Genomic DNA, 25111 nt, shown 5'->3' on the forward strand with positions numbered 1-25111 from the left:
CGCTGGGAGGACGAGCGTGCCCACCGCGCCCGGCTGTGAAAATTGCTTATTGGTATGTTCTTGTCAACACTACCAAGGCAATGGGCTCCTTACTTCTTGCTTAGGGAGGTGGTGCCTCGTGGTCTCCGGGCAGCGCACTTGCTGAGCGCGGGTCAGTGTTCTGCCTTGCTTTCCTCTGTTGTACTGGGCTGTCGGTTGCCCGCCGACTCCGGATGCTTGTACATAACACGTGGAGCTGACCTTTCCCACTCTAAGGCCGGGTCCCCAAGAGGAGGAAGGACACAGAAGCACTGGTTGCCTCTGTGTTTTTTAGGCTAAGGCTTTCATTGCCTCCATATTCTTACTGTGGGGTAAACATCAGGACAGAGAGCAGCGATGGGGGGCTCTGAAGAGTGACACGCAAAGCTGGTCCCCTGCCTTAGCGCCTTAGCGCCTGCACGCCACCCACAAGCTGCCTGCCTTTCACATTTTTTTGGGAAATCAATACTGGAGCAACTTTTCAAAACCAGCACATATTACAAGCTATGTGATCTTACATGTGCTAGTGGACTCCTGTGCCTCCGTTTCCCGTCTGTGAGACGGGGCCAGTGATGTCCAAGGAGATGGTGAGGATTGAACCAGTTAGCACAGTTGAATGTATTAGACTGAGCCCAGTGCGGACTGGGAGCCGTGTAAGTCTCAACAACTCTGTTGATTATTTTTAGAGCTCTTGAAAGAATCTGTTTTTAATAAATGGCAGATGTGGACCAAGCCTGCTATAGGAAGGCCCGAAAGAGTCAGCTGGCTGTCCTTAGGGCAGCATGTGACTTTTTCAAGCTGGGTTCTTTTCTCTTTCTTCTTTTCTTTCTTTCCTTCTTTCTCTTTTTCTCTCTTTCCCTCTCTCTTTTTCTTTCACCGGGGATCGAACCCAAGGACATACTATCTGTGAGCTACACTCTCAGCCCTATTTTATTTTACTTTCTTCTTTTTATTTTGAAACAGGGTCTAAGTTGCTGAGGCTGGCCTCAAACCTGTAATCCTCCTATCTCAGCCTCCCAAGCACTGGGATGACAGTGTGTGCCACCACACCTGGCTCAGACTGGGTTCTGAAATCACACACAACTGCTTCCAGTCGGCCTGGCCTGGGCGGGCTCCAGGGTCTGTGAGGCTCGGCCCCAGCTGGGCAGGCTGGGGATTTGCAGTGAGTGGCGTCCAGCACAGGCATGGGACTGGAGGTGGCAGGGACCCGAGGATCTCGAGCCACAGTGGTGTGGAGCCAGCCTCGTAACCCAGGCACTGCATGGTGGCCCCCTCCCCTCTGTCACAGTCCCCCCAGTGCGGGGAGGATGGCAGAACATGAGGCAGCCAGCCGGGGATGCTGTGCCGCTGGCAAGTCCAGGCCCCACCCCACCCCACCCCCGGGGCCTGTTTTCCAAGAGTTAGAACAAAAGCTATCACATATATTTTTAATTTTTTTCAACTCAGGGGCAGCTATACCCCCTAGCCCTCATTTTTAAACTTTGAAACGGGGTCTCACTAAATTGCAGAGGACCCCACTAAATTGCCGAGGCCGACCTTGAAATAGCGATCCTCCTGTCTCAGCCTCCCAAGTAGTAGGATTACAGGAGTGCACCACCACGCCTGGCTGCTCTATTTAATATAGTTAAACTCTCTAGAAAGCACACATTGGAAGTGCCCTTCATGTTAGTTGGGGTTTTTAGAAATCGGTTCTACTTGCTCAAGAACGTATTGAGGTGTGACGTACAGAACACACAGTGCACAACTCGCTGAGCACCGGCTCGAGAGACGGAGCGAGAGGGAACGAGAGGCCCCCCCAGGAGACCCCCGAGGCCCAGGAAGTTGTTCAGGAAGTTCCAGCCCAGCCGGGGGCGGCCGGGATGCTGCTTCCCAGGTGCGGGAGCTTTGCTCCAAAAGCTGGCAGCAGTGCCCCTTGTTACCTGCAGCCTGTGGGGTCAGGGCTGCGCGGCCTGGCGGGCCCTGAGCTCAGATCCCTGGGCGCCACGGCCTGCAGCCTGGGCTCCTCCCTGGAGCTCGGGGCCTCCGCCAGGCTCACAAGTTTCTTGGCCTCGTGCGGCTCCTTGGGGCTGCAGGACTGTGGTCGCGAGGTCCCACTGGCTGCACTCAGCTCCCGGAGGGGGCCGCCCCGCCTCCCCACCGTCCCGCCTGTCCCAGGCCCAGGGAAGGGGGTCTTTGAGGCCCGCGGAGGGGGAGTCCTGGCTCTGTGGGGCCGAGGGGCTCTGGTACTGCACGCCCTTTGCCTTCCCGTCACCTCCATGGGCTTTCACAGACGCACGTCAAGGCCGCCTGCGCTGGGGTGGGGGAGCTGGATGGATGAGGGCCTGGCACGTTGGGGTCATCTTGGAATTCTGCCCCACAGGCAGCATGGGTTAGTGTAGCCTGCCTTTGTGCTTTATACATAGGGATTTCTGTGTCTGGCTTCTCTTCTCCGAGCTGTGAGGTGTGAGAGTATTGTGTGCTTTGCTGTGTAGGATTCCATTATGTGACCGCACCACAATGCATACATCTCATTAGCTGCTGATAGATGCTTGGTGTGTCTGTTCGGGCTGCAGGGATGCGGTGCTGTATTCTGGATGACTTCTAAACAGCAGGCATTTCTCTCTCTCATCGCTCTGGAGGATGGAAACCTGAGATCAGGGCGCCCCTTGGCAAGCGCCACCTTGTGGGTTGCTAATGGTTGCCCGTGTGCGGAGTCCTCACAGGGCAGAGGAGGGGGGAGAGAGCTCTCTGCGGCCCCTTTCCAAGCCCAGAATCCATCGCCAGGGCCCCACCCTCGTGGGATCACCTTCCCAGACTCACCTCCCAGGAACCCCACCTGTGGGGGAGGACTTTAGCACACGCGTTTTGAAAGGCACAGACTTTCAGTCCATTGTACGTAGGCTCCAGTTTGAGGCTATAATGAGTAAGGATGGCAGGAACATTCTAGAACACATGAACACAATCTGTCGGATACTAGTTATTACGACTGTCAGGTCTGGTGCCTGGTAATATGTCTTCCAGCTTTGCTCTTCTTTTATACACTTGCCTTCATTCTCCTTTTTACCCAGACTTTTTAATTTTCACAAGAAATGAAGTCTTATATAGGAAAGAAAAATGTGTGTGTAAGTTTGGGGAGGAAAATTGAAAGATACGGAGGAACATTAACATATTTCTATGATGCACGTCTTTACGCTTAGCAGTGTTTTGTAGTGAGCGTAAATTACTTTTTAAACCAGAAAAATAACCCCTAAAATAGGATAGGAGCAGGGGCTGCCCCTGTGTGTGATCCGGGGTCCCAGGGACACGAGCCCGCGTGGCCCCGACATCATGTTGCTTCATTTCAGGGGCGTGTGGCAGGTGGGCGTGAGCTTGCCGAGCCCCTGGTTATGAAGCGGTTCCCTGCCTTCCCCAGGGCCAGCCGGTGGAGACGCAGGAGGTGGCGGAAGCCCTGGAGGATGTTTTGAAGCACCTGGTCAGCTCCGCCTTCCCGTCAGTGATCCTGAGCGCCACGCCCACAGCCGGAAAGGATGCTCAGGTGAGCATGACGTGGGGTGCGGGTGCCTTGGAGCCTGTGGGGGACCCAGCTGCCTCCCGGGGACGTGTATTTGCAGGGCCTCCACCTCCTGCCGTGTCGCCAGGATGGCATGCACCTGGCTGATGGGCGTCACCGTGCTCTGGGGGTGCCGCTCAGACCAGAGCGCAGGGTCGCTGCGCCCCACTGGGTGGCACAACCTCCCGCTCGGTTGAGGCTGCCACCCATCGTTTCACCTGAGCCCAAGCTTGCCTCCCGCTCCCGTCAGGCCCTCCGAGCTTGGCCCTCATCCCGGTCAGCATGTTTGCAGCCATAATCTAAATATCTGACCACATAACGTGGAGGAAAGATTTATCTTCCTGTGTTACAAGCCCAGTCTGTGTGAGGCCAGGGACGGTGGATCTCAGGGCATGGCGGCCGGAGGGGGAGAGAGAGCATGTGGGCTGCACTCCTCACGTCATGGGGCCCACAATCCCATGGGAAGGGGAACAACTTGTATAATCCCCAGGCCGCGCCCCCAGGCCCCTCCTCCGCCCTCCCAGCCTACCAAGTGCCACCCAGGTATATCCCTTACACGGGATTTGTTACATCCACTCCAAATATTGCTAAGTGAGCTCTTTAGGGGACATTTTATATGACAGTCCTGATCCTCCCAGGGCGGAGGCACCTGCAAAGCCAAGTTGGGTGATAACTTTGTCCCCCAGAAGCAAGCAGGCCAGGCCCGCTGGGTGGACGGAGCTCGTTTTGTCTGGGTGGCGACCGACTAATGACCCACATGCTGGCCGGGCGCCGGCTGCTCCTAGGAGGTTTATCTCCAGAGAGCCTGGGCTGAAGGAGGCCGCCGGGCTTCCCGTGTAGCACCCTTATCCGTATTGCCGGCCTCCGCCCTGTGCTGGAGCCCCGGGCCCCGCCTGGGAACGGCTCCGGACCGCTGTGCTTGAGCCCACAGCAGAGCCGTTCACCTGCTCGGCCTCCGTGGGCATAGGTAACAAGCCAGCCTTTCTTACGGAGGATGTCTCAGCTGCGAGCTGATTATTTGATCACGACCATGCAACACAGGTGCTTACAGTCCCTGACGTTTCTAAAAAATGTTTGTTGGCAGTGGTTTTATGCGGTGTGATGGAATACCCATCTTTACCGTGGAGCCCTGGTGACGTCATTCTGAAAGACAAGTGTAATCGCGGTTTGTGTGGCGCGGCTCCTGGTCTCTTTATTAGCGCAGCTCCTAGGGCACCGAGTCTGATGCACCGGGCAGATGCCAGCCGGTCAGTGTTGGTGCTGAGCAACCAGGCTCACAGCAGGGCCGGAAACTGTCCCCACCCTCCGGGCCCTTACAGCACAGTGGGGGTAGCCTGGCCTGCAGCCGTGGACCTTCTGGGGGGTCTCCTGAGGCATGATGCCGAAGGCCGGGCCTTCCCTCAAAGAGAGGCCAGTCTGCATTCCAGGGGAGACGGCAGAGGCCAGCCCCCCCTCAGGAATTCTACCATGGTGGGGTCTTACGGGCCAGCGGCACTGATGCCGTATGTGGCAATGACAAAATATGACCAAGTTCCCAAAATAATACTACAGTTCTAGGATGTGTGTATTTAGAAAATAAAAGGACCAACAGGCGTGGTGGCACGCTTGTAACCCCAGCATCTGGGAGGCTGGGACAGGAGGATCGCGGTTCGCAGACAGCCTCAGCTACTACTCAGTGAGGCCCTCTGCAACCCAGTGAGACCCTGTTTCAAAATAAAGAATAAATTACAGGGCTGGGGGTGTAGCTTGGAGGCAGAATGCCCCTGGGTTCCATCCCCAGTACTGAAAAAGAAAAGAGAAGAAAATAAAGGGACCCAAACTGCTAGAAATTCAATAGTGTTTTAAAATAAATGTGTAGTTTTATTGGTTTTTATTGTTTTATTGATTTTTCCAGAGAAAGAGGGCGCACAGGAGATAAATAGGATACTCGTTTGTTAGAAGGTGCTGCAGTTCCCCTGGCTATGAGGGCTGAGAGGACTCTGGGGTCATTCTAGTGTACTTTAAAGCCCTCCGCCGCAGGAGAGCGGCCAGTGTGCATCCAGTCCAACGGCCGCAGCTCCAGACCCAGGAAGTGCTTGCGCTTCTGCTGGAGCCCAAACTGGAAGCTCCTACTCCCCACTCCAGGCAGTCAGGGGGAGGGCTCCGTCCTTGCTGAGGGTGGACCCGGCAACTGATTGGACGAGGCCCGCCCGTATTAAGCAAGGCCGTCTGCTTTCCTTGGTCTCTCCCTAAAACATCCTCACAGGCCAGTTTGTGCTCACATCTCTGGCCCCCGAGGCCCAGTGCGGTTGACAGCGCGTATGTATGAAACAACCTGCTCACCACCCTGCCCGTCCCAGATGCGTGGCCTGCTCTGTCCCCGGTACTTGTCATCACCCTAGGTGTTAGGAGTTCGTCACCATTTCCTGCCCCCACCCCAGTCCGCAGCCAGGAATGACCTAGTTTGAGACAGTTCTTTCTCTAGCATCCTGAAGAACACAGGTGTCACTGGGGTGCTCGTAAGCATTCCCCCAAAGTGTTCTGGGCCGACTCAGCACCCAGGTCTCTGCCCAGGAGGCTCTCACCACCCAAGGGCGTCTCTGGGAAGCTCTTCGGGTCCTTCTGCTTGCGTGAAAGGGGCCCTTCCGAGGAGCGCCGTCCGCAGTGAGCATGGGTACAGGAGCTTGGGAAGCACTGGTTTGCAGCGGGGTCCTCTAGACCCGGGGAGCCTGAGCTGCACCAGCCCCGTCTCCTCACCCCTCAGCGCCGAGGACCCTCAGGTGCTCCCCCTCAGAGGTGGGAGGGGGAGGGCCGTGGCCCTTCACACCGCCCATGACCCCTTGGGGAGTGGGCAGCGGTGCCTGCAGCCTGGATGGGCTGTGTGAGCACTTGTCCTGGCTCAGGGAGAGGCCCCACAGCGACTGTGAGCCCGGGAGCCGTCTGTGCCTACACACAGTGCCGTGTGCTCAGGCCTTCCTTGGATGGGCGAGGGTCACGTCCGCGAGAAGTGAGCATCGCACAGAGCAGGAATCCTGGCCTCCTCCTCCTCCTCTTCGTTCGTCCCACGCCTGTATCTCGCCTCTTCTGTTCTGCAGACTCTCCCCCGCACTTCAGGCGCCGCTCAGGACTCCTGCCCGCCCAAGCCCCCGCGGGCTCACGAGCTGAAGCTGCAGGTGAAGAACGTGCGGGCATCGCTGCTGCGGGACCCCGGTGCCTCAGGTGGGCGCTCCCTGCAGGGCCTCCGGGGCTGCAAAGAAGGGACGGCCCCTGAGCCCAGCTGGGGGCTCCAGGTGGCCTGTGCCTCTGTGGCACCCGGTTGGGTCTGTGATGTGGCCCTGCCTTGGTTCAAAGAAGAGCACCCCAAGATGTAGTAGTGATGGGGGGTCAAAGCTCAGTCCTGGGCTCACCGTGGCGGATGTGGCCGGACAGGGGCTGGGACTACTGCCTCTAGCACAGTGGGTGACTGAAGTTGATGACAACCAAGTGTGTATTTCAAGGAAACTAGTAGTGAGGATTCTGAATGTGGTCAACACAAAGAAATGATCCGTGTTTGAGGTAACAGGTGTACTAGTCACCCTGACGGCGTCAGTCACATTGTGTCACACTGTACCCCGTAAACATGTACAGGTATTCTGTGTCAATGAAGAGTTATGTGTATACATGAATACGTGCATAGTAGATCCTGCATGTATAGAAGAGATCCTGTTTATTGTCCTAGAATGTAGGGGCTGCTGGTCTTCATTTCAAGGGCTTCCTCCCATCACCAAAGTACAGGCAGGCCTCCTTCAACCACCGTGCCTTTGCAAAGCTGTTTGCCGGTGTTTTGGCAAGCGTGCTGCAGTGTGGGAGCCCGCCCTCAGGCTGGGTGGGCTCTCTGCACAGGTGGCAAGGGTGGGGGTGCAGCTCCAGCACACAGCTGCCAGGAGACCAGGCCCCGTTCCTCATGTGGGGTGGGGTGTCCGTCCCCTGTCTGGCTCTGAGTCTCCCCTTGAAAAGTGGTTATGAAAGGTGAGAAGGATACCGTGGCCTGGTACATGGTAAAGTGTCAAACATTCCAGCAACTGTCGACCACACAGTGTTTCAGGACTTTGTCCTGCAAGGAACACATTGCCCCAAAGCTGGGACAGCTGTGAATGTCCCGTTACCTGCACCACATGTTCCTTCCCCAAACAAGCTCTGACAGAGCTGGGGCAGGTGTAAAAACACCTGTCTGTCTTACGTAGAGAAGCAGGTTCTCTGTGTGGTGTCGCCAAACTTGGGAGTTATCCCAGGATGAAGTTAGGCTTAGAACGAGTTGGTTTTGGGGAAGCCTAACTTCATTCTGGGATAGCTAGTTGTTTGGGGGGGTCAAGTCTCAACATAATTTGTCACTTCTGAGGAGGGACCCCCACACACACATACCTGGGTGTCCTGCCTGTAGCTGGGACTGAGACTGACAGAGGGAACAGGAGCACTGGGGATCGGTCTGGGGCTGTTGATAGCAAATGCAGAAAACATTCCTTCAGTCCCAATGAAGCCTGGTTCCCTGAGAGTTTGTAAGTGGTAAATGCAAGAAAGAATGTGCTCCGAGAAGTGGGTACGCCAGGCTTTCCTCATTTAATTTAGCCTTTCTTGCTTATGCAAATAATGTCTAATTGCAATTGAAACATGATGGTCATTTTACTTGCTTGCAGGCAGCATGAGCCCCGTGTGCATCGCCCAGCTGAACGACCCTGTTCAGAGATTCACCAGCACCCTAGCAAAAAGCACCAGTGACCTCACTTGGGAGGAGGAATTCACCTTGTGAGTACAGCCTGCACTGGCGCGGTGTCCCAGCCAGCTCTGCTCGAGCCCACCTGATCCCAAAGTCACTGCTGCTCTGCCTCTGCTAAACCACCAACTAAAAATAAAAGCCGTTCTTCTTAAGCATGGCAAAGAGGGCTCCAAGTCAAACATGGATTTTCTTTTAAAGGCAGCACTAAGCCGGGCATGGTGGCGCACGCTTGTCATCCCAGCATTCGGGAGGCTGACACCGGAGGATCACGGTTCGCGGACAGCCTCAGCTACTTAGTGAGGCCCTCTGCAACTCAGTGAGACCCGGTTTCAAAATAAAGAATAAAAAATAGGGCTGGGGGGGAAGGTCGGAGGTCGAAAGCCCCTAGGTTCTAACCCCAGTACTGAAAAATTAAAAGAAAAATAAATAATAAAAAAATAAAGGCAGCACTAAGAATCAATTGTTTCCAGTGCCCTGTTATGATAGAGGACTATTGCAGGCCCCACTTCCCGCAGATGCACAACCACCCAGTGCAGAGAAGAAAGAAACTTCTTACTGGTAGCAAAACCAAACAGAGGAAATAGGAGGAGGGGGAAGTGTCGACCATAAGGGAATAACAATGTAAGAATCTCAAATGAGCTGTTATCAGATAGAATCTAGCAGCCCATTAAAAATAAACCCAGTTGAGTTTACACCAGGAATGTAAGGATGGTTTGATGTAAAGAACTCAGTTAATTGCAATGTATCATTTGATCAAAGGAGAAAATAAATTTATTACCTTTATAAATTCCCAAAAGGCAGTGACATTTAATACCCATTTCTAATTTTATTTTATTTCTTTTTTTCTTTTGGTACTGGAGATGGAATCCAGGTGCATTCTACCTTGAAGCTACACTCCCAGTCCTATTTTATTTTTTATTTGGAAACAGGGTCTCACTAGCTTGAAGATTCTTACTAAGTTGCTGCTGCTGTCCTTGAACCTGCATTCCTCCATTCCTCCTGTCTCCGCCTCCCAAGCACAGGGATTACAAGCGTGCGCCACCACGCCCGGCCCATTTCTAATCTTAAAAGAATTAAGTTAGAACATTTTAATTTTTTGTTATGGAAGCAGGTTCTCTCTAAGTTGCTGAGAGTCTGAGTAAATTGCTGAGGTTATCTCAAACCTGAAATCCTCCTGTCTCAGCCTCTCAAGTACTGGGATTACAGAAGTATGTCACCACGCCTGGTTTATGGTCACTTTTCAATAAGATTTTTAAAAACCACTGCAAATGGTAAATACCAAGAGCAGTCTCACCAACATCAAGAGAAAAGCACCACTGTTGTTTTTTTCTAGAATATCTGGTTAATACGACTAGATCAGGAAAAAATGACATACAAATACTGGAAAGGAGATACTAAGCTAATTATTTGTTAGGCATGATATTATTTGCATATCTGGACTACCAAGTGAAATGAACTAAAACTACTAGAAATAGTCATGAGTAGAGGGTAGAAATAAATATTAGAAAAGTAATAGAAATAACAATTCAGTAAGGTGGCTGACTGTACAAAGATAGGAATCAGTCACATTCTGATGCGTACACAATAAACAGTTATAGAAGTGACGAAAGCAAAGGCCCTGTGTATACTTATAAGATGTTTTATGAATCGTTACCAAAAATACAAACACCCCTTTGGAAAAAAGTGGGTAAAATTTCCGAACTAGAAATATTAAATCAAGAGGTAGAGATGGCTAAAACCTCCAGGAAAATGTTCAGTCTCGGAAATAAGTGAAACAAAGCAAACTCTTTAAAAGAGACTATTTTTACCTTAGAGTTTGATAAAGAATAAGAAAACGGCCAGTGGAGGTGTAAATTGGGATAACATTCCAGACGTCATCCAAGGGTGTCCTTACACAGCCCCTTACATGCATGTACCTTTTGACTGGCAATTACAGGTTTCCTAAGGAAATAATCACTCTGCGTGAAAAGATACACGTGTAAGGATGTTTATCTCAGCTTGCTTCTAATTATGAAATGTTAGAAACAGCCAAGCCATTTTTAAGGTTGGCTAAATAAATATTTATGCGGCCAAATGACAGCCCACTAGACACCTGTTACTCAAGGGACGGACATCGTGAGGTGTCCATGATACCTTAAGTATATTCTGAAAGGAGCAAAGGACTAGATGTTCCATATTTTGGCTTCTAACAACGATGTAACTGTGCTCTCAATATGGTGGCTAACTGCACATGGTTCTTGAAACTTAAAAAAATAAATATTAAGCACAACTAAACCTGATTCCTGAGTTTGCACGGGCCACGTTTCCAGCGCTCTGTGGTGCCACGGGTGACAGCACCTCTGTCCACCACTGTACCACAGAACAGTAAGTTCTGTAGGCCAGCTCTGGAGGGCTAGGCGCCCGGCAGTAACAGTAGCTGTTTCTGAGTAGTGGGGCTGAAGGTGATTTCTCCTTTTTTGGTTACATGGCTCTGTAGTTTCTTCACTTTTGACAACTTGGTATTCCTGTAATCAGAAAAAAATACTATATTTTGATAAAAACATAAATCATTGCATACCAGTGCTTCTCTCTGTCCACAGCGAGCTGAATGCCAAGTCGAGGGAGCTGTACCTGCAGATTTCAGAGGATGGACGGACCACAGAAGGTGGGTGCTGAGCAGGTAGACAGAGGCCCTGCTGTCCAGGGAGGTCTCCCAGCCACGCTGACCAGGGACTGGGGAGCGGGGAGGTGGCGACCCAGCAGAGGAGGCTGGCCCTCTCCCAGAACCATTTGGACTCTCCCAGGGAAAGTGCAGTTTCAGTTATTAGAAGGGTCAGACATTTTTGGAAAAAATATTTTTGACAATCCAAAATCTTTCATTCAACAGCTCTTGGCGTAGGGAAGCAGTTCTGAACTCTCTTAGCTTCATAGACTTCCTTTGAGCCAGGCATGGTGGCGCACGCTTGTAATCCCAGCATTTGGGAGGCTGAGACTGGAGGACTGCGGTGGGCGGACAGCCTCAGCTACTTAATGAGGCCCTCCACAACTCAGTGAGACACAGTTTCAAAATAAAGACTAAAAAGTAGGGCAGGGGGTGTAGCTTGGAGGTCAAATGCCCCTGGGCTCCATCCCCAGACCCGCAAAATAAAAAACCAAAAATTTAATTTTGCCGGTTATACTGGCTCACACTTGTAATCCTAGCATTTAGGAGACTGAGACAGGAGGATCGCAGTTCATAGAGAGCCTCTGCTACTTAGTGAGGCCCTTTGCAACTCAGTGAAACCCTGTTTCCAAATAAAGAATAAAAAACAGGGCTGGGGCCAGGCGTTGTGGCACATGCTTGTAATCCCCACGCTTGGGAGGCTGAGACAGGAGGATCACACAGGTTCGAAGCCAGCCTCGCTAGCTTAAGAGACCCTGTTTCCAAATAAAAATATAAAAAATAGGTATCTGGGAGCGTAGCCCGGAGGTAAAAGGGTTTCCAGGAACCCCAGTACCACCAAAAAAAAAAAAAAAAAAAAAAACAGGGCTGGGGGCATAGCTTGGAAGTAGAATGCCCCTGGGTTTCATCCCCAGTACCACAATAATAACAATAACAATAATTATTATTAATTATTATTTTGGTAAACTATACATAAGATCAAATTCGCCATGTCGGCCATCTTTCAGCACATTCTTGTCGTGTGTGACCGTCACACCACTGTCTGCCTCTAGGACCTCCTTGCAAAGCTTGTCCCCAACTGAACATGGCTACCAGCCCCTCCCAGCCCCCACGCTCACCTCTACTGTCTGCCTCTGTGAATGTCAAGTGGCCTTTCCCTATGAAATAGGCCACTGTGGCCTAAACTGTACACAGTTTAGACACTAGAAAGGAGCGATTCATCAGTCACCACAGTGGACTTGGACTTGAGTGTGTGCATATGTGTAAGCCAGTAGTTTCCGCATTCAGTAGAGGTCTTAAAACCCCACAGCACACGCCTCACCCGCTGATCCACCCAGCCAAATGGAGTCAATTGTCGGGAGGGGTTATTTCTCCTTACCAACAGGTCCCACGCTGGTTATTAGCCAGAACCCTGCGGCAGTGTCCTTGGCTCCGCAGGCGTGAGCAGGGTGGGACAGCGCGAGGTAAGAAGTGACATTCCCATGGAGGGTGCCCGGGACACCGGGGCAGGGCCACTGCTGGCCGGAAAGGAGCCTGCGCATCCCCTGGGCCTGCGCCTGCCGACCCCACCCCGCTCAGCTCAGCCCAGCTCAGGGGACTGTGAAATCCCGAGGATGCCCCGTGGACCATGTTCAGACTCACGTGTTTTTAGGATTTGTTCTTATAGTCTTTATCCTCACTCGGTCATGCCTTCTGTCTTTCTCTCTCCCTCTTTTCCCCTTGCACTTGCCCCCCCCATCTATCTTCACACACACACACACACACACACACACACTTTGAGGGACGATTACATGTGTCATGGCCCTGTTTAAAGTATGTATTGGTGCTAAGGACTGAGCCCCGCGGCACCCTGCCACTGACTTACAACATCAGCTCCTTTTACTTTTTATCTCAGACGGGGTCTAAGGTGCTGAGGCTGACCTCGAACCTGAGGTCCTCAGACCGCAGCCTCCAGAGTGGCTGGACCTTGTGGTTCTTCATCCCTCTGTTCTTTAGTGTGTATTTCCTAAGAAATACATATTAAAGATATTAAAAATGTACACTAAAGAAAGATATTCTTTTTCTTTTGTGGGAGGGGTGCTGGGGATTAAATCTGGGGGCATTCTACCTCCCTAGGTTGCTGAGAATCTTGCTAACTTGTTGAGGCTGTCCACGAACCTGCGACCCTCCAGCCTCAGCCTCCCGAGCACTAGGATCGCAGGTGTGCACCGCCACGCCCGGCTCAGACGTTCTCGTTCATGTCCACAGAACAGCTAGCCGCGTCCTGATTTACACTGCTGCGGCGCTGTGAGCACCATGGACCTTCTCACCAGTCACTCTCCAGCCGTATGGCATCGGCTGTTGCCTCCGACTGCCCTGCCCCCTCTCGGGGACACCCCCAAGCCTGTCTGCCTTTGATGACCGGCATTTTACAGTGTTGTGCCTCGGGGCCCTTCCCAGCGTACAGGCCTGCCCTAGGACCATGCTGGGTGGCACTCCCTAGGCACCCCTGCACATCAGTGATGCTCCTTGTCTCCTGGTCCGTAGGTCTGTTGGCCATGGTGACCATCCCTCTGGATTTATTTAAGAAGCAGCCTTCTGGACTGCAGAGCTTCACACTGACCGGGGAGCCCGCCCTTGGCAGCCCGGCGCTGGGCTCCGTCACTGCAGAGGTACGGCAGGCTTCCTCGTTCTGGCCCTCCTGGTTTAAGGAGCTCCTTGCGTCTGCCCAGGCTCCTCCTACCCCCGTGTGACACGCGAAGTGGTTCAAGAGACGCCGCCCCACCCCACGCACGTTTGTGGACTCATCTTCCTGTGATGGGTTGAGCCGTCACTGTGCAAAGTAGCTTCTCGCGATGGCATCTCGGGGCCTGGCCTGAGGCCTTCCCAAACCTTGTTGGTTCTCCAGCTTTTCTTCCCACTCTTACATGCAGAGCTGGCTGTGTTTGGGCCTGCCTCGCATGGTTCGGTGCCAGTTCCGGGGTGTCCAGGTTGATTGAGAACGTTGTGTGATACCAGGAGGAAAAAGCAGGGTTAGTTCAGAGTAAGTCAGCTGGCTCGCTCATGGCGGATCTGATCACAGCGGGCTGCGGCCCCCACAGCCGTCTCATCTGCAGAGCCCGCCAGCATGGGCAGAACGTCTTTGTGGAGAAACTGCATCTGTACTGAACATGTGTGGACATTTTTTTCTAGCCATTATTCTCTAAACAAAATAGTAGAGTTGCTGAGGCTGACATTGAACCTGTGATCCTCCTGTCTCAGCCTTCCAAGTACGGGGATTACAGGCGTGTGCCTAGAATCTGAATGATTCTTAATAGCATAGTAGCTACATGTATATCATTTACATTGCATTAGGTATTATAAGCAATCTAGAGATTTGGGGGGGACCGGAGAATGAACCCAGGAGTAATGTATCCCTGAACTGTAGCCCCAACCCTTCTTATTATTTATTTATTTGCTTGCTTGTTTGTTAGTTTTGGTACTGGGGAATAGGATTCAGGGGTGTTCTACCTCTGACCTACACCCCTAGTCCTATTTTATTTTTTTAATTTGAAACAGGGTCTCACAAGTTGCAGAGGGCCTAAGTTGCTGAGGCTGGCTGCAAACCCGAGATCTTCCTGTCTCAGCCTCCAACCTTTTTATTTATTTATTTTATTTTGAAACAAGGTCTTGCTAAGTTGCTAAGAATGGCCTCAGACCTACAATCCTCCTATCTCAGACTCCCAAGTACTGGGATGGCAAGTGTGCATCATTACTCCCAGCTCTAGGGATCCTTCGCTGTGTATTTCCTATGCAAACAACGTACCATTTCATCTGAGGATTTGGGTACCCGAAGGTGGTCTTGGGACCAACTCCCCAACCCCCGTGGATGCCAAAGGATGCCTGTTCTACAAAACAAGTAACCAACTGTCTCTGCAGTTTTCTTACATAGAACCCACTGAACCGAAATCCTGGCAGGCCCCTCCCCCTGTCGCTGCTACAAAGATAGAAAAGGACCGCATGGTGATGCCCTGTGGAACCGTGGTCACCACTGTCACCGCCGTGAAGACCAAGCCTCGCTACGACACCGGGAGGATGTCCCCGCTGAGCTCCGGTGAGGCTTTGGGGGACAGTGTCCCTGCAGGAGCACTGCACAGATTTATCTCCTGAGATTACCACCCTCATGGCTTAATCATATCAACTCTGAGCATTAACACAGGAGCTCTTCAGATGTCCACCATCACACGTGCCTTTTCTGTTCAGCTCTAGCTGAATTCTGCACCTGTGCCCTGAAGACACCTGAATGAGGGCGCGCTGTATCATTATTTATGTATATGGTGTCTCGGCTTGTGCGAAAGTATTATCTTCCCAGACAAGATCACTTAACACAATTTGGGAAAGCCAGGCGTGGTGGCGCATGTCTGTAATCCCAGCGCTTGGGAGGCTGAGGCAGGAGGATCACACAGGTCCGAAGACAGCCTCAGCTACTTAGTGAGGCTCTCAGCAACTTAGTGAGACCCTGTTTCCAAATAAAGTATAAAATAGGTCTGGGAGTGTAGTCCAGAAGTAGAAAGACCTTGGGTTCATTCCCCAGTACGCCCACACACACACACACATAGAATAAAAACATGAAGAGAAACTCTGGCTTTAGTAAAATGCTTCTGAAATTTAGTCAGGTGCAGTGGTGCACACCTGTAATCCCAGTACTTAGGAGGCTGAGACAGGAGTATCACAAGTTCGAGGCCAGCCTCAGCAACTTACAAGACTCTCTGCAGCCTAGAGAGATCCTGTTTCAAAACAAAAATAAATAAGAGGGCTGAGGGTATAACTTGGAGGTAGAGCGCCTCTGGATTCTATCCCTAGTACCACACATACACCCCAAAAATAATAATTTTAAAATTTTATTGAAGCCTATGCTCCCACCAAGAAAAGAATAAGAGTGATTGTAACTCAGGCTTGGCTTTAGCCAGTGCCCACTGTGCGGCCTAGTGTCGGTGGCCTCCCTTTTCCTCTCCGGAACCCTCGCTGGGCTGCCCTGGGTAATCGGGGTCTCTCCTTGGCAGAGTCTCCTGCGAGGACGCCCGTCAAGGTGAAGGTCATCGAGAAGGACATCTCCGTCCAGGCCATCTCGTGCCACGGCGCCCCGGTCAGCAAAACGTTCTCTTCCTCAGATACAGGTAAGCTGGCGCTCGCTCCTCCCGGGCTCTCCTGAGCTGGTCTCAGAAGCCAACCACCTGCTGCGAATTAAAGGTTCCTTCCCTGAATTAGAGCAGGCAGTTTTTGTTTTGTTTTTGTGTTTTTGTTTTAAGTAAGCAGTAGACATTGAGGAAGTTGCAGGAAGCCCCCGAGTGCCCCTCGGCCCTGCCGGCTCACGGCAGCGTCTGAGCAAAGCGGCCCAGCGCAGCTCCGTGTCACTTTCCGAGCATTGTTTTCTCATCATTCAACATGTCAGTGGCATTGATGCCACCCCAGAAGCAGGCCTGGGAAAAGAGTCATCACACTGTGGTCTTTTTTTTCTCACACTGTCTGCTTAAGCCTGTTTATTAAGAATCATTAAGATTCTAGGCACACGCCTGTAATCCCAGTACTTGGGCGGCTGAGACAGGAGGATCACAGGTCCAACGTCAGCCTCAGCAACTTAGACTCTGTCTCAGCTTAAAATGGCAGGGGTTGGAGGTGTGGCTCAGTGTTTGAGCACTTGTGGGTTCAATCCCAGAACTGCAAAAAAAAAAATTAAAAAATAAAAAATAAAGCCAGGCATGGTGGCACACGCTTGTAATCCCAGCATTTGGGAGGCTGAGACAGGAGGATCACGGTTCATGGACAGCCTCAGCTACTGAGTCAGCTACTTAGTGAAGCCTTCTGCAACTTAATGAGACCTTGTTTCAAATTAAAGAATAAAAAAATAGGGCTGGGAGTATAGCTTGGAAGTAGAATGCCCCTGGGTTCCATCCCCAGTACCACAAAAACAAAAAAAATAAATAAATAAAAGAATCACATTCCCTGGACCTCACGGTGCAAATTTCCCATTTTTATGGTTGTTTTGGGGTAATAACCATCTTTAGAGAGTTGTCCTGGTGTCCCTAGTCACTGCACAGTCTGAGCGGTCACGGGGCGGGCTTTCCTCCTGTCTCCCTCCTATGACCTGCCTGTGGACAGCCGTGGCTGCTTCTCCTGCTCAACTGCCAAGGTCAAGGTGGGCACAGAGGGCCTGCCGAGAGCGGGAGGCTCTCATCTGCCCAGCCCAGTCCTAGAGGGCTGTGCCCCGCAGCATACAGCTGTACCTTCCTTTGCGGATCTTCATGCCTCTTTGGGTACTCTCCTGTTGGAACCACACCCATGCACGCACGCACATACATGCCTGCGGGGTGCTCCTCCCATCCATGCAGCTGATGCAGCCCCAGGTCACTGTCCACCGTGCAGCGGGGACTGCCGTGGCTTTCCACACTGCTCCAGAGCGTTGGGTGTGGCTGAGGACGCAGCTCCCCACCCCACCCCAGGGAGTCCTGGCAGACCCTTTCTGTAGACCCTTCTCACCAGGTCAGAGACTAGGCAAAACCATCCCTCTATAGACAGCGCTCTGACCCGAGATGGGCGGCTGAAGAGAGCTCTGCGGTTTTGCCCTTCTCTGCAGATGCCAACTGGGAATCCTTCAGAGCTAACTCTCCTGCCCTTAGGTGTGGTCACCAGCCTGGCGTGATGGCACAGACTTGTGCCCCACTTAACAGGGTCACCCACCTAGCAGCCCTCTGAGCCCCATTGTTTTGGGTTTATGGAGGTTCCGCTACAAAGCCACAGTTAATTAAATCATTGGCCATTAGATATCCAACTCAGCCTCCCACCCCTGGCCCCTGCTCAGAGAGCCAGCCTGAATCACGAGGTCAGTTTCCCTGGCAACCAGCCATCCTCATGAGCATAAACAAGGTGAGGTTAAAAGGGGATTGTTAGGAATAACAAAAGCCTCTCCTCTTCACCCCATCACCTAAGCCTTTTAGGCTGAAGGGGATGCCTGGAACCAGAGGAAGGCCAAGTATGCCAGCACACTGCATCCTGTCTGAGGCCAGCGTCCCCTCCAGTGGTCACAACGCTTGCATCCCTCACCCGAGCCCTGGCCAAAGCCACCACAGGAAAAACTTTTGCCATCCTGCTGCTCAATAGTCGTCATTTTCATTTTACCTTAGCAGAGTAGTACGCGTTACAGGCAGAGACCCACCCAGCTCTACCACCCAGCTCCTAGCACCCAGCACCCAGCTCTACCACCTACCTGGCCCAGCCCTTCCCCATTTGTCTAATGGAGATTAACAAAAGAGCTTGCCTCCAGGGTCTGAGGACAGAGTGAGAAAATGGGCAGAGTGCACAGAGCCCTCTCCACAGCGCCTGGACGTGAACTGCATCCAGAAGGTGCTGGCCAGCACCGGTGTTTATCAGCCAGGGAGGGCCTGTCAGCTGGCCCTTCCAGTCTGCTGACTGCTGCCCTGTTCGGCCTCACTAGGAGGGAAAAGGAGGCGCCACCTGCCGTTCTCAGTTCAAAACCTTCCAGAAGGCTAGGGAATTTTTGCATTTGTTTTTGGTCATTTTTCATCGGCCCAACTGGGAAAAATTATATATATTATATTACAAATTATATATTATATGTAAATTGCATATTTAAATATTATATTTTATTGTTATAATTATTGCTAATTATATATGTATATGCACAAGTCTTTAGCAGATGCTCTAGTGAGTGCTCATAATCACCCAGGGAATCAAGTTGTAGACAGGACAAGTTACCCATGGGCCAAATCTGGTTTTATAAAGTCTTACTGGAACCCAGCAGTGCCTGTTTAATTACACATTGGCACCCGCTGCTTTCACTCCACAGAGTGGCCTGAGAGAGTGTGTCAGGGAGGCGGCTTGCGAAGCCTGCTCTGTGCACCATGCCCCGAGACCATTCTGTCGCCCCTGAAAGTTTCCACAATCGTTTTTCTTTTTCTTTTTTCTACCCCTGTGGTGGTACTGGGGCTTGACCCCAGGGCATTCTGCCCCCGAGCTGCATCCCAGCCCTTTTTTGCGTTTTGTCTTGAAACAGGATCTTAATAGGTTGCTGAGAATCTCACTAAGTGCTGAAGCTGCCCTTGAACCTGTGACCTCCTGTCTCAGCCTCCCAAGTACTGGGATTATAGGCACGCACCACCACATCCAGTTTCCAGAATTTTTTTTTTTTTTTTTTTTTTTTGCAGTACCAGGAAGGAACCCGGGGCATTGCACCTCTGAGCTATACCCTCAGCCTTATTTATTTATTTATTTATTTATTTATTTATTTATTGTGGTACTGGGGTTCCTGGAAGCCCTTCTACCTCTGGGCTACACTCCCAGACCTATTTTTACATTTTTATTTGGAAACAGGGTCTCCTAAGCCAGCGCGGGCGGCTGGCTTCAAACCTGCACGATCCTCCTGTCTCTGCCTCCCAAGCGTGGGGATTACAAGCATACGCCACCACGCCCGGCTTTTATTTATTTATTTATTTATTTATTCATTCATTCATTTATTTATTCATTCATTTATTTATTGTGGTACTGGGGATGGAACCCAGGGGCATTCTATATCCGAGCTGCACCTCCAGCCCTATTTTTCATTCTTTATTTGAAACCTGGTCTCACTGAGTTGCAGAGGGCCTCACTAAGTAGCTGAGGCTGTCCGCAAACCACAAGCCTCCTGTCTCAGCCTCCCGAATGCTGGGATTACAGGCGTGTGCCACCACGTCCTGCTCCCATGATGTTTCTTTAATGTTTGCTAATGAGTTCAATGCCACATCCCCCCTGGCAGAACTGCTGGTGTTGAACGGCTCGGACCCGGTGGCTGAAGTCGCTATTCGACAGCTCAGTGAGTCTTCAAAGCTGAGAGTCAAGTCGCCCCGGAAGAAGAGCACGCTCATCATCTCAGGGATCTCCAAGGTGAGCCGGCCGGGGTCTCTGACCGGCGCCTGCGCCCGCGAGGGGCTCAGTCTTGGTCGGCCTTTGTCCCCTAATCAAATACCAGAGTCTGTTCCTTCCCCAACACGGAGTCCCTGGCGGCGATCTCGACTGCACGGCTCACCCTGTTATGAAGGGAGCTTGGTGAGGGTTTGAGTGTTGAGAAGCTGGTGAATCATTCCCGGCAGAGTTACTGCGAGATAAAGGCTCGATGTGAAAGCCTTCGGTGCAGGCTTCATCCTCATCCCACCTAACTTGGGGGAACTTTCACTTTTTCTGTGTTAAACACTTCCAGAGCATTTCAGTTTTAACAACAAATGCCGATTCCTTCTGTTACCTGAGAGAAAGGAAGACTCTGGAGCCCACTCTTTCCCCTCCTCCGCTCTGCGTGTCTGCGGGGTGGGGTGGGGGGCGTGAGGCAGTCGGAGGGTGGCCACGTGGTCCAGGCTGCAGGCGGCCAGCTCCCCAGGGCAAGGGCCACACAGCAGACCCTCACTCTGCCTTGACATGGCCAAATGAACACGTGGCTGCGGTTGGGAGTTTCTGATGTGTGGGCAGAAGTTTGGGGAGGATGAATTGGACCCCGCAAGGTCAGGGAGAGGGAGGGCAGGAGAGAATGCTGGAAAGTGACCTCTCGGCTGCTTGTGACAGGTGAGTCACCAAAGTTGCATTGTGTCCAGAGTGTGAGTGGGCCGGCCCCAGTGCCCACGCCCCAGCTCACAGCTGGCCCTGAGCTCAGCAAGGCAGGCCACCTCTCCCCTTGGCTCCTGAGTGCACCTCCCGGGGTGGCCAGCAGGGGGCCCTCTCTGGGAGTACAGGGAAACCGGAGTTGGATTTTTTCAGTCCTGGATAAATGAAGGAGCAAAGAGCGAGACCCACGGTCACCCCTCTGTACCGTCTCTATGGCTTTGATTTGGAATCATAAACTTAGAGGTCTTAATATTTGATGTCTGCCGTCTACTATAGTTATGATTTCCATCACGCTTAAACTGCCCCATCTTGGGTCAGGGATACCTTACTGACGCACAACTGTCATACGTCACCAAACAGACTCACCTGTGTGACTGCCATCCAGAAAGACAGCGTGACCAGTCCCCAAGGGGCCACAGAGCCCTGGCTCACCACCTTCACACTGAGCCACCCCAGGCCCACCCTTGGATTAGTTTAGTACCCATATATTTGTACATATAGTTCTTAAAAGGATACATTATGTGCCAGGTATGGTGGCCCATGCCTGTAATCCTACTACTTGGGAGGCCGAGACAGGAAGATCAGAGGGTCAAGGCCAGCTTCAGCAACTTAGACCCTCAGTGACTTAGCAAGACCTTATTTCAAAATAAAAAAATAAGTAGGCTGTGGGTTCAATTCCCAGTACCCCCCTCAAAAAAAGATAGTATACAACTGATTGATTTTTATTTGTATATAGCATAAACATGCTATAGGACTAAAGATTAAAAGATGCTAAATCTGAATGCCCAAATTTACCGTGTCAGCACACATGCCGTCCACCAAGGACATGCCGCTCGCCGCCTCCTTGCTGGGCTGGGCTGGGTGGGGAGGGTGCCTGCTTTGCAGCCCCCTCGGTGTGAGCTCGAGCCTCTGCAGGGCCCCGAGCCGGCCACAGTGGGCCGAACGCCTGCTCTGTGGCAGCTCTTGTGCTAAGCACTGTGAAGTCTCCAGGCTGCTGTTTGTGAAGAGTGCTTTTTTGGGGAAGTGCAAGCCCTGTCCTCCCGGGACCCCTGCCCGCCATCCCCTACCTTGACTTTTCCATACCCCCTTGGCCTCTGACTACATTTTTCCCGGCAGACCTCACTATCTCAGGACCATGACGCTGCCCTCATGCTGGACTATGCGGCCTCCATGGACCCCACCTGCCAGGGAGACGCCCTGCCTGGCCCTAGCCCCCTGGAGGAGGCCTCTGCCTGTGCCCCGCCTTTGGAAGACCAGCCCTCCGGGGCCCCCGCTGCCCCCGAGCCCCTCGAGAAGGAATTGGACTCCTGGGACTTGGAGAAGGAGCCCCCGGTGGCCGCGTGGGGTGGCCCAGCGCTGCTGGAGCTGGACGGGGATGACCTGTCGCAGAGCTCTCTGAGCGGCTCTGAGCTGGGCACCGCCAAGAAGCCTAAAGGTACCTGCCCGGCCCAGCCTCTGAGCTCACCTGCCACCTCTGCTGAGAACCCCAGGGGCACACTGGACACCCTTCCAGTGAGGGCCGGGGCCCGGGTTCTCTCTGACTTGGGGGACAGCCCGTTCTTCTGCCTAGAGGCGCCTTCCTCGTGTGGGCTGGCTCCACCGGGAGTGGCGCTCCCCGAGGCTTGCAGAGGTCACCCTGAGCCAAGTGGGAGGGAGGCACCAGACACACAGCCCGTGCTCCCCAGCTGTGGGGAGGGGGACTCACTTCATCTGCCCCCCCTCAGCCTCTCCCTCAAGAGAAAACCAAACCTCACCTCACCGCCCAAACCTAGTCGGCTCCCCAGAAGGGACAGAAGCTTCTAGAAAGTGAATCGGTCATTGTGGCAGTGAGCGCGCCGTTTCACTAGAACACATGTCCTTGCTTAGGAACCCCGTGTTTCTCTGCCACCTGCAGTTGGGCGCGGTGTCACAGTGACCAGTGGGGACGTGGTCTCGGGGCTTAGAGACCTCAGACTTACCCAACTTCAGTGTCCTTCATGAACGGGGCCAGGCCCAGGACAGGCGCCCCTTTCCACCCTGCTGAGCTCTTCCAGGTGGAAGGAGGGGTCTCCAAGGAGGAGGTAGAATGGGGCCAAGGTCAAGCTGGGGATAGTCACCCTCGTAGCTGGGTCCCATCTCGGAGGGCTCAATCACTCCAGGGTGCCCTGCTCTTCCCTGTCCTTGTGACCACAGGCAGGTGCCCCCTGCTGGGTAAATTTGCCCCCAGGATCATGGGCATGTCTGGAGGTAGTTTTGGAGTCCCAACCAGGAGTCAGGGTGCCACTGGCACCTGTGAGCAGAGGTGACAGGTGTTACTGAACACCCCGCAAGGTACAGGATAGACCACACGTGTGCCAGGGTGAGCGCCTGCGTGGGGGGTTCTGAGCCCCCCCCCTGTTTGGCTTCAGACCCCTCTACTGCTGCTGGGCTGCTGCTCTCCCGGGGCCCGTGCCCTGCCAGGGCCGGCCTGGAGTGGGCAGCTGGCAGAGGAAGGAGGAGGGAATCCTGGGAAACTGCCTGCTGCCTGGCCTTGGGAGCCTTATGCAGGGACACCTGGGAGCTGCACCTGACCCTGGCGCAGGCTCCTGGCTCCTGGCGGGAGGCCTCAGCACAAGCCTCCCGGGTGCAGAAAAGCAAGGGCATGGGGGCACCCACTCCTCTCCTCTCTGCAACTCGTCCTGCACACGCTGCCCATCCAAAGGCCAGCTTCCTCCGTCCCTCCCTTCATCCTTTCCTTCCGGAGACTCTCTCCCGGGTCCACCCTGCTGTGCCCTGACCACCCCTCCCCAGCCAGGTGGTCGGAGGCCCTCTGGAGGCCCGGGCGTGGCACGGGTACATGGGAGGGCTGGGGCCACTGTGGCGCGTGCCCCCAGCTTCCCAGAGCCTGGCACTTGGAAACGCAGTGAAGGCGTTTGGCCAGGCGGCACAGCTGCAGCCACCCGAGCTTCTTTAGGAGGTGTTTGGCTGCATTTTTATCTTGTTTTATTCTTTATTTCCAATGTGTTCTGAGAGGGTTGTGCTTACCATCTCTCTGAGATCAGAATCTCAGATGGATCTGTACCAAATAGTTTTCATTTTACATTACACATTTTCCTTTTTTCTTTTTGTGGTACTGGGGGTGGAACCCAGAGGCTTTCTACCTCCAGGCTACACTCCCAGACCTATTTTATCCTTTATTTGGAAACAGGGTCTCACTAAGTTGCTGAGAGCCTCACTAAGTAGCTGAGTCTGTGCGATCCTCCTGTCTCAGCCTCCCAAGTGTGGGGTTTACAAGTGTGCGCCACCATGCCCAGCTCACACCACACATTTTTCAAACCTCATAGCCTGGCATGGCAAACCTCATAGCTCAATGTGATGGTGCATACATCTGATCCTAGTACTTGGGAGGCTGGGACTGGAGGGTTGCAGGTTTGAGGCCAGCTTCGGCAACCCTGCTTCAAGATTTTAAAAATATAGAGCTGGGCGTGGTGGCACACGCTTGTAATCCCAGCATTTGGGAGGCTGAGACTGAAGGGTTGCGGTTCGCGGATAGCCTCAGCTACTTAGGCCCTCTGCAACTTAGTGAGACCCTGTTTCAAATAAAGAATAAAAATAGGGCAAGGGGTATAGCTTGGAGGTCAAATGCCCTGAGTTCCATCCCCAGACCCGCAAAAAAATAAATAAAAATAAAAGATTTTAAAAATAGATATACATGAAAAAAGGCCGGGTGTTATATGACACAGAGGTAAACTGCTCCTGGGTTCAATCCCAGGTACCAAAAAAAAAAAAAACCAACAATATTCTTTCAGACTTCGTAATATAGGGAGCCGCCCTGTGATGTTTGCTCTTCTATTTAAAACTGAGCGTATCTGTTGTTTTTACGGTGCTGAGGGAACCCAGTGTCTCAGGCGTGCTAGGCTCGCATCTACCGCCGAGCTGCATCACCGGCTCCTAAACCTGCCTTTATTTTTGCAGCTTACAAACCACCTGTGCTTTCTGTCATAGTAGGGATCTGTCCCTGGCTCTGAGAATGACTCTGTATTTGGAACTCTGCTGGGATTTTGCTAGGTGGAAATTTACATATTTTGACACTGTAAACAACCCAGGAAAATGACTCCCAAATTATAGGTTTAATTTTTAATTTAAAAAAGTATTGACAGAGTTTCCCAGCAATGTAAATGTATTTAACACTACCAAATTCTACGTGTAGAAATGGTCAAGATGGAAAGAGGTTTGGGGGCCCCCCAAAAAAAATTTTGGAAAGTCAAAATTCTTGCGAAAGCCAGTCATGGTGACGCATGCCTGAAAGCCCAGCTACTTCAGAGCCTGAGGCAGGAGGGTCACGAGTTCAAGGCCAGCCTGGGCAGCTAACTAAGCAAGACCCTGTCTCAAAATAAAAAATAAAAAGTGCTGGGGCCTCTCCCAAGTGATAGAGCGCCCCCTGGGATCCATTCCCAGTTCTACAAGAAAACAGAACAGAACCCGCCCCGCCAGCGTCCTGCAGGCTGACTGTGTGATTTCCAGACGCCCACTGTCTCGTTCTGACTCTGCTCTCGCATCCTTTTCTCTACCCCCCACTTCTCTGCGTCTCGTGCTCACCCCCTTCACCTTAAGAGGATCGCTGTGCTGT

The 25111-nt window shown here is 52.5% G+C and overlaps 1 protein-coding gene across 1 annotated transcript in view; it reads left to right on the forward strand.

Annotated features, from left to right (window-relative positions):
• The window catches only part of C2CD2 (C2 calcium dependent domain containing 2), a gene marked incomplete at both ends in the record, with an annotated part of 58756 nt that overhangs the window by 30031 nt on the left and 3614 nt on the right, over positions 1-25111 (forward strand). The window contains 15 exons of the mRNA XM_080696438.1: positions 1944-2240; positions 3410-3532; positions 4388-4514; positions 5567-5674; positions 5793-5829; positions 6101-6190; positions 6291-6306; positions 6622-6745; positions 8200-8308; positions 10859-10923; positions 13447-13571; positions 14818-14992; positions 15942-16055; positions 19688-19815; positions 21640-21958. Of these exons, the coding sequence (XP_080552564.1) occupies positions 1944-2240; positions 3410-3532; positions 4388-4514; positions 5567-5674; positions 5793-5829; positions 6101-6190; positions 6291-6306; positions 6622-6745; positions 8200-8308; positions 10859-10923; positions 13447-13571; positions 14818-14992; positions 15942-16055; positions 19688-19815; positions 21640-21958 (1957 nt within the window). The remainder of the gene's footprint in view (positions 1-1943; positions 2241-3409; positions 3533-4387; positions 4515-5566; positions 5675-5792; positions 5830-6100; positions 6191-6290; positions 6307-6621; positions 6746-8199; positions 8309-10858; positions 10924-13446; positions 13572-14817; positions 14993-15941; positions 16056-19687; positions 19816-21639; positions 21959-25111) is intronic.

The sequence above is a fragment of the Muscardinus avellanarius genome, assembly GCF_963383645.1.
Source record: "Muscardinus avellanarius genome assembly, chromosome: 5".
In the NCBI taxonomy this organism is placed as follows: Eukaryota; Metazoa; Chordata; class Mammalia; order Rodentia; family Gliridae; genus Muscardinus; species Muscardinus avellanarius.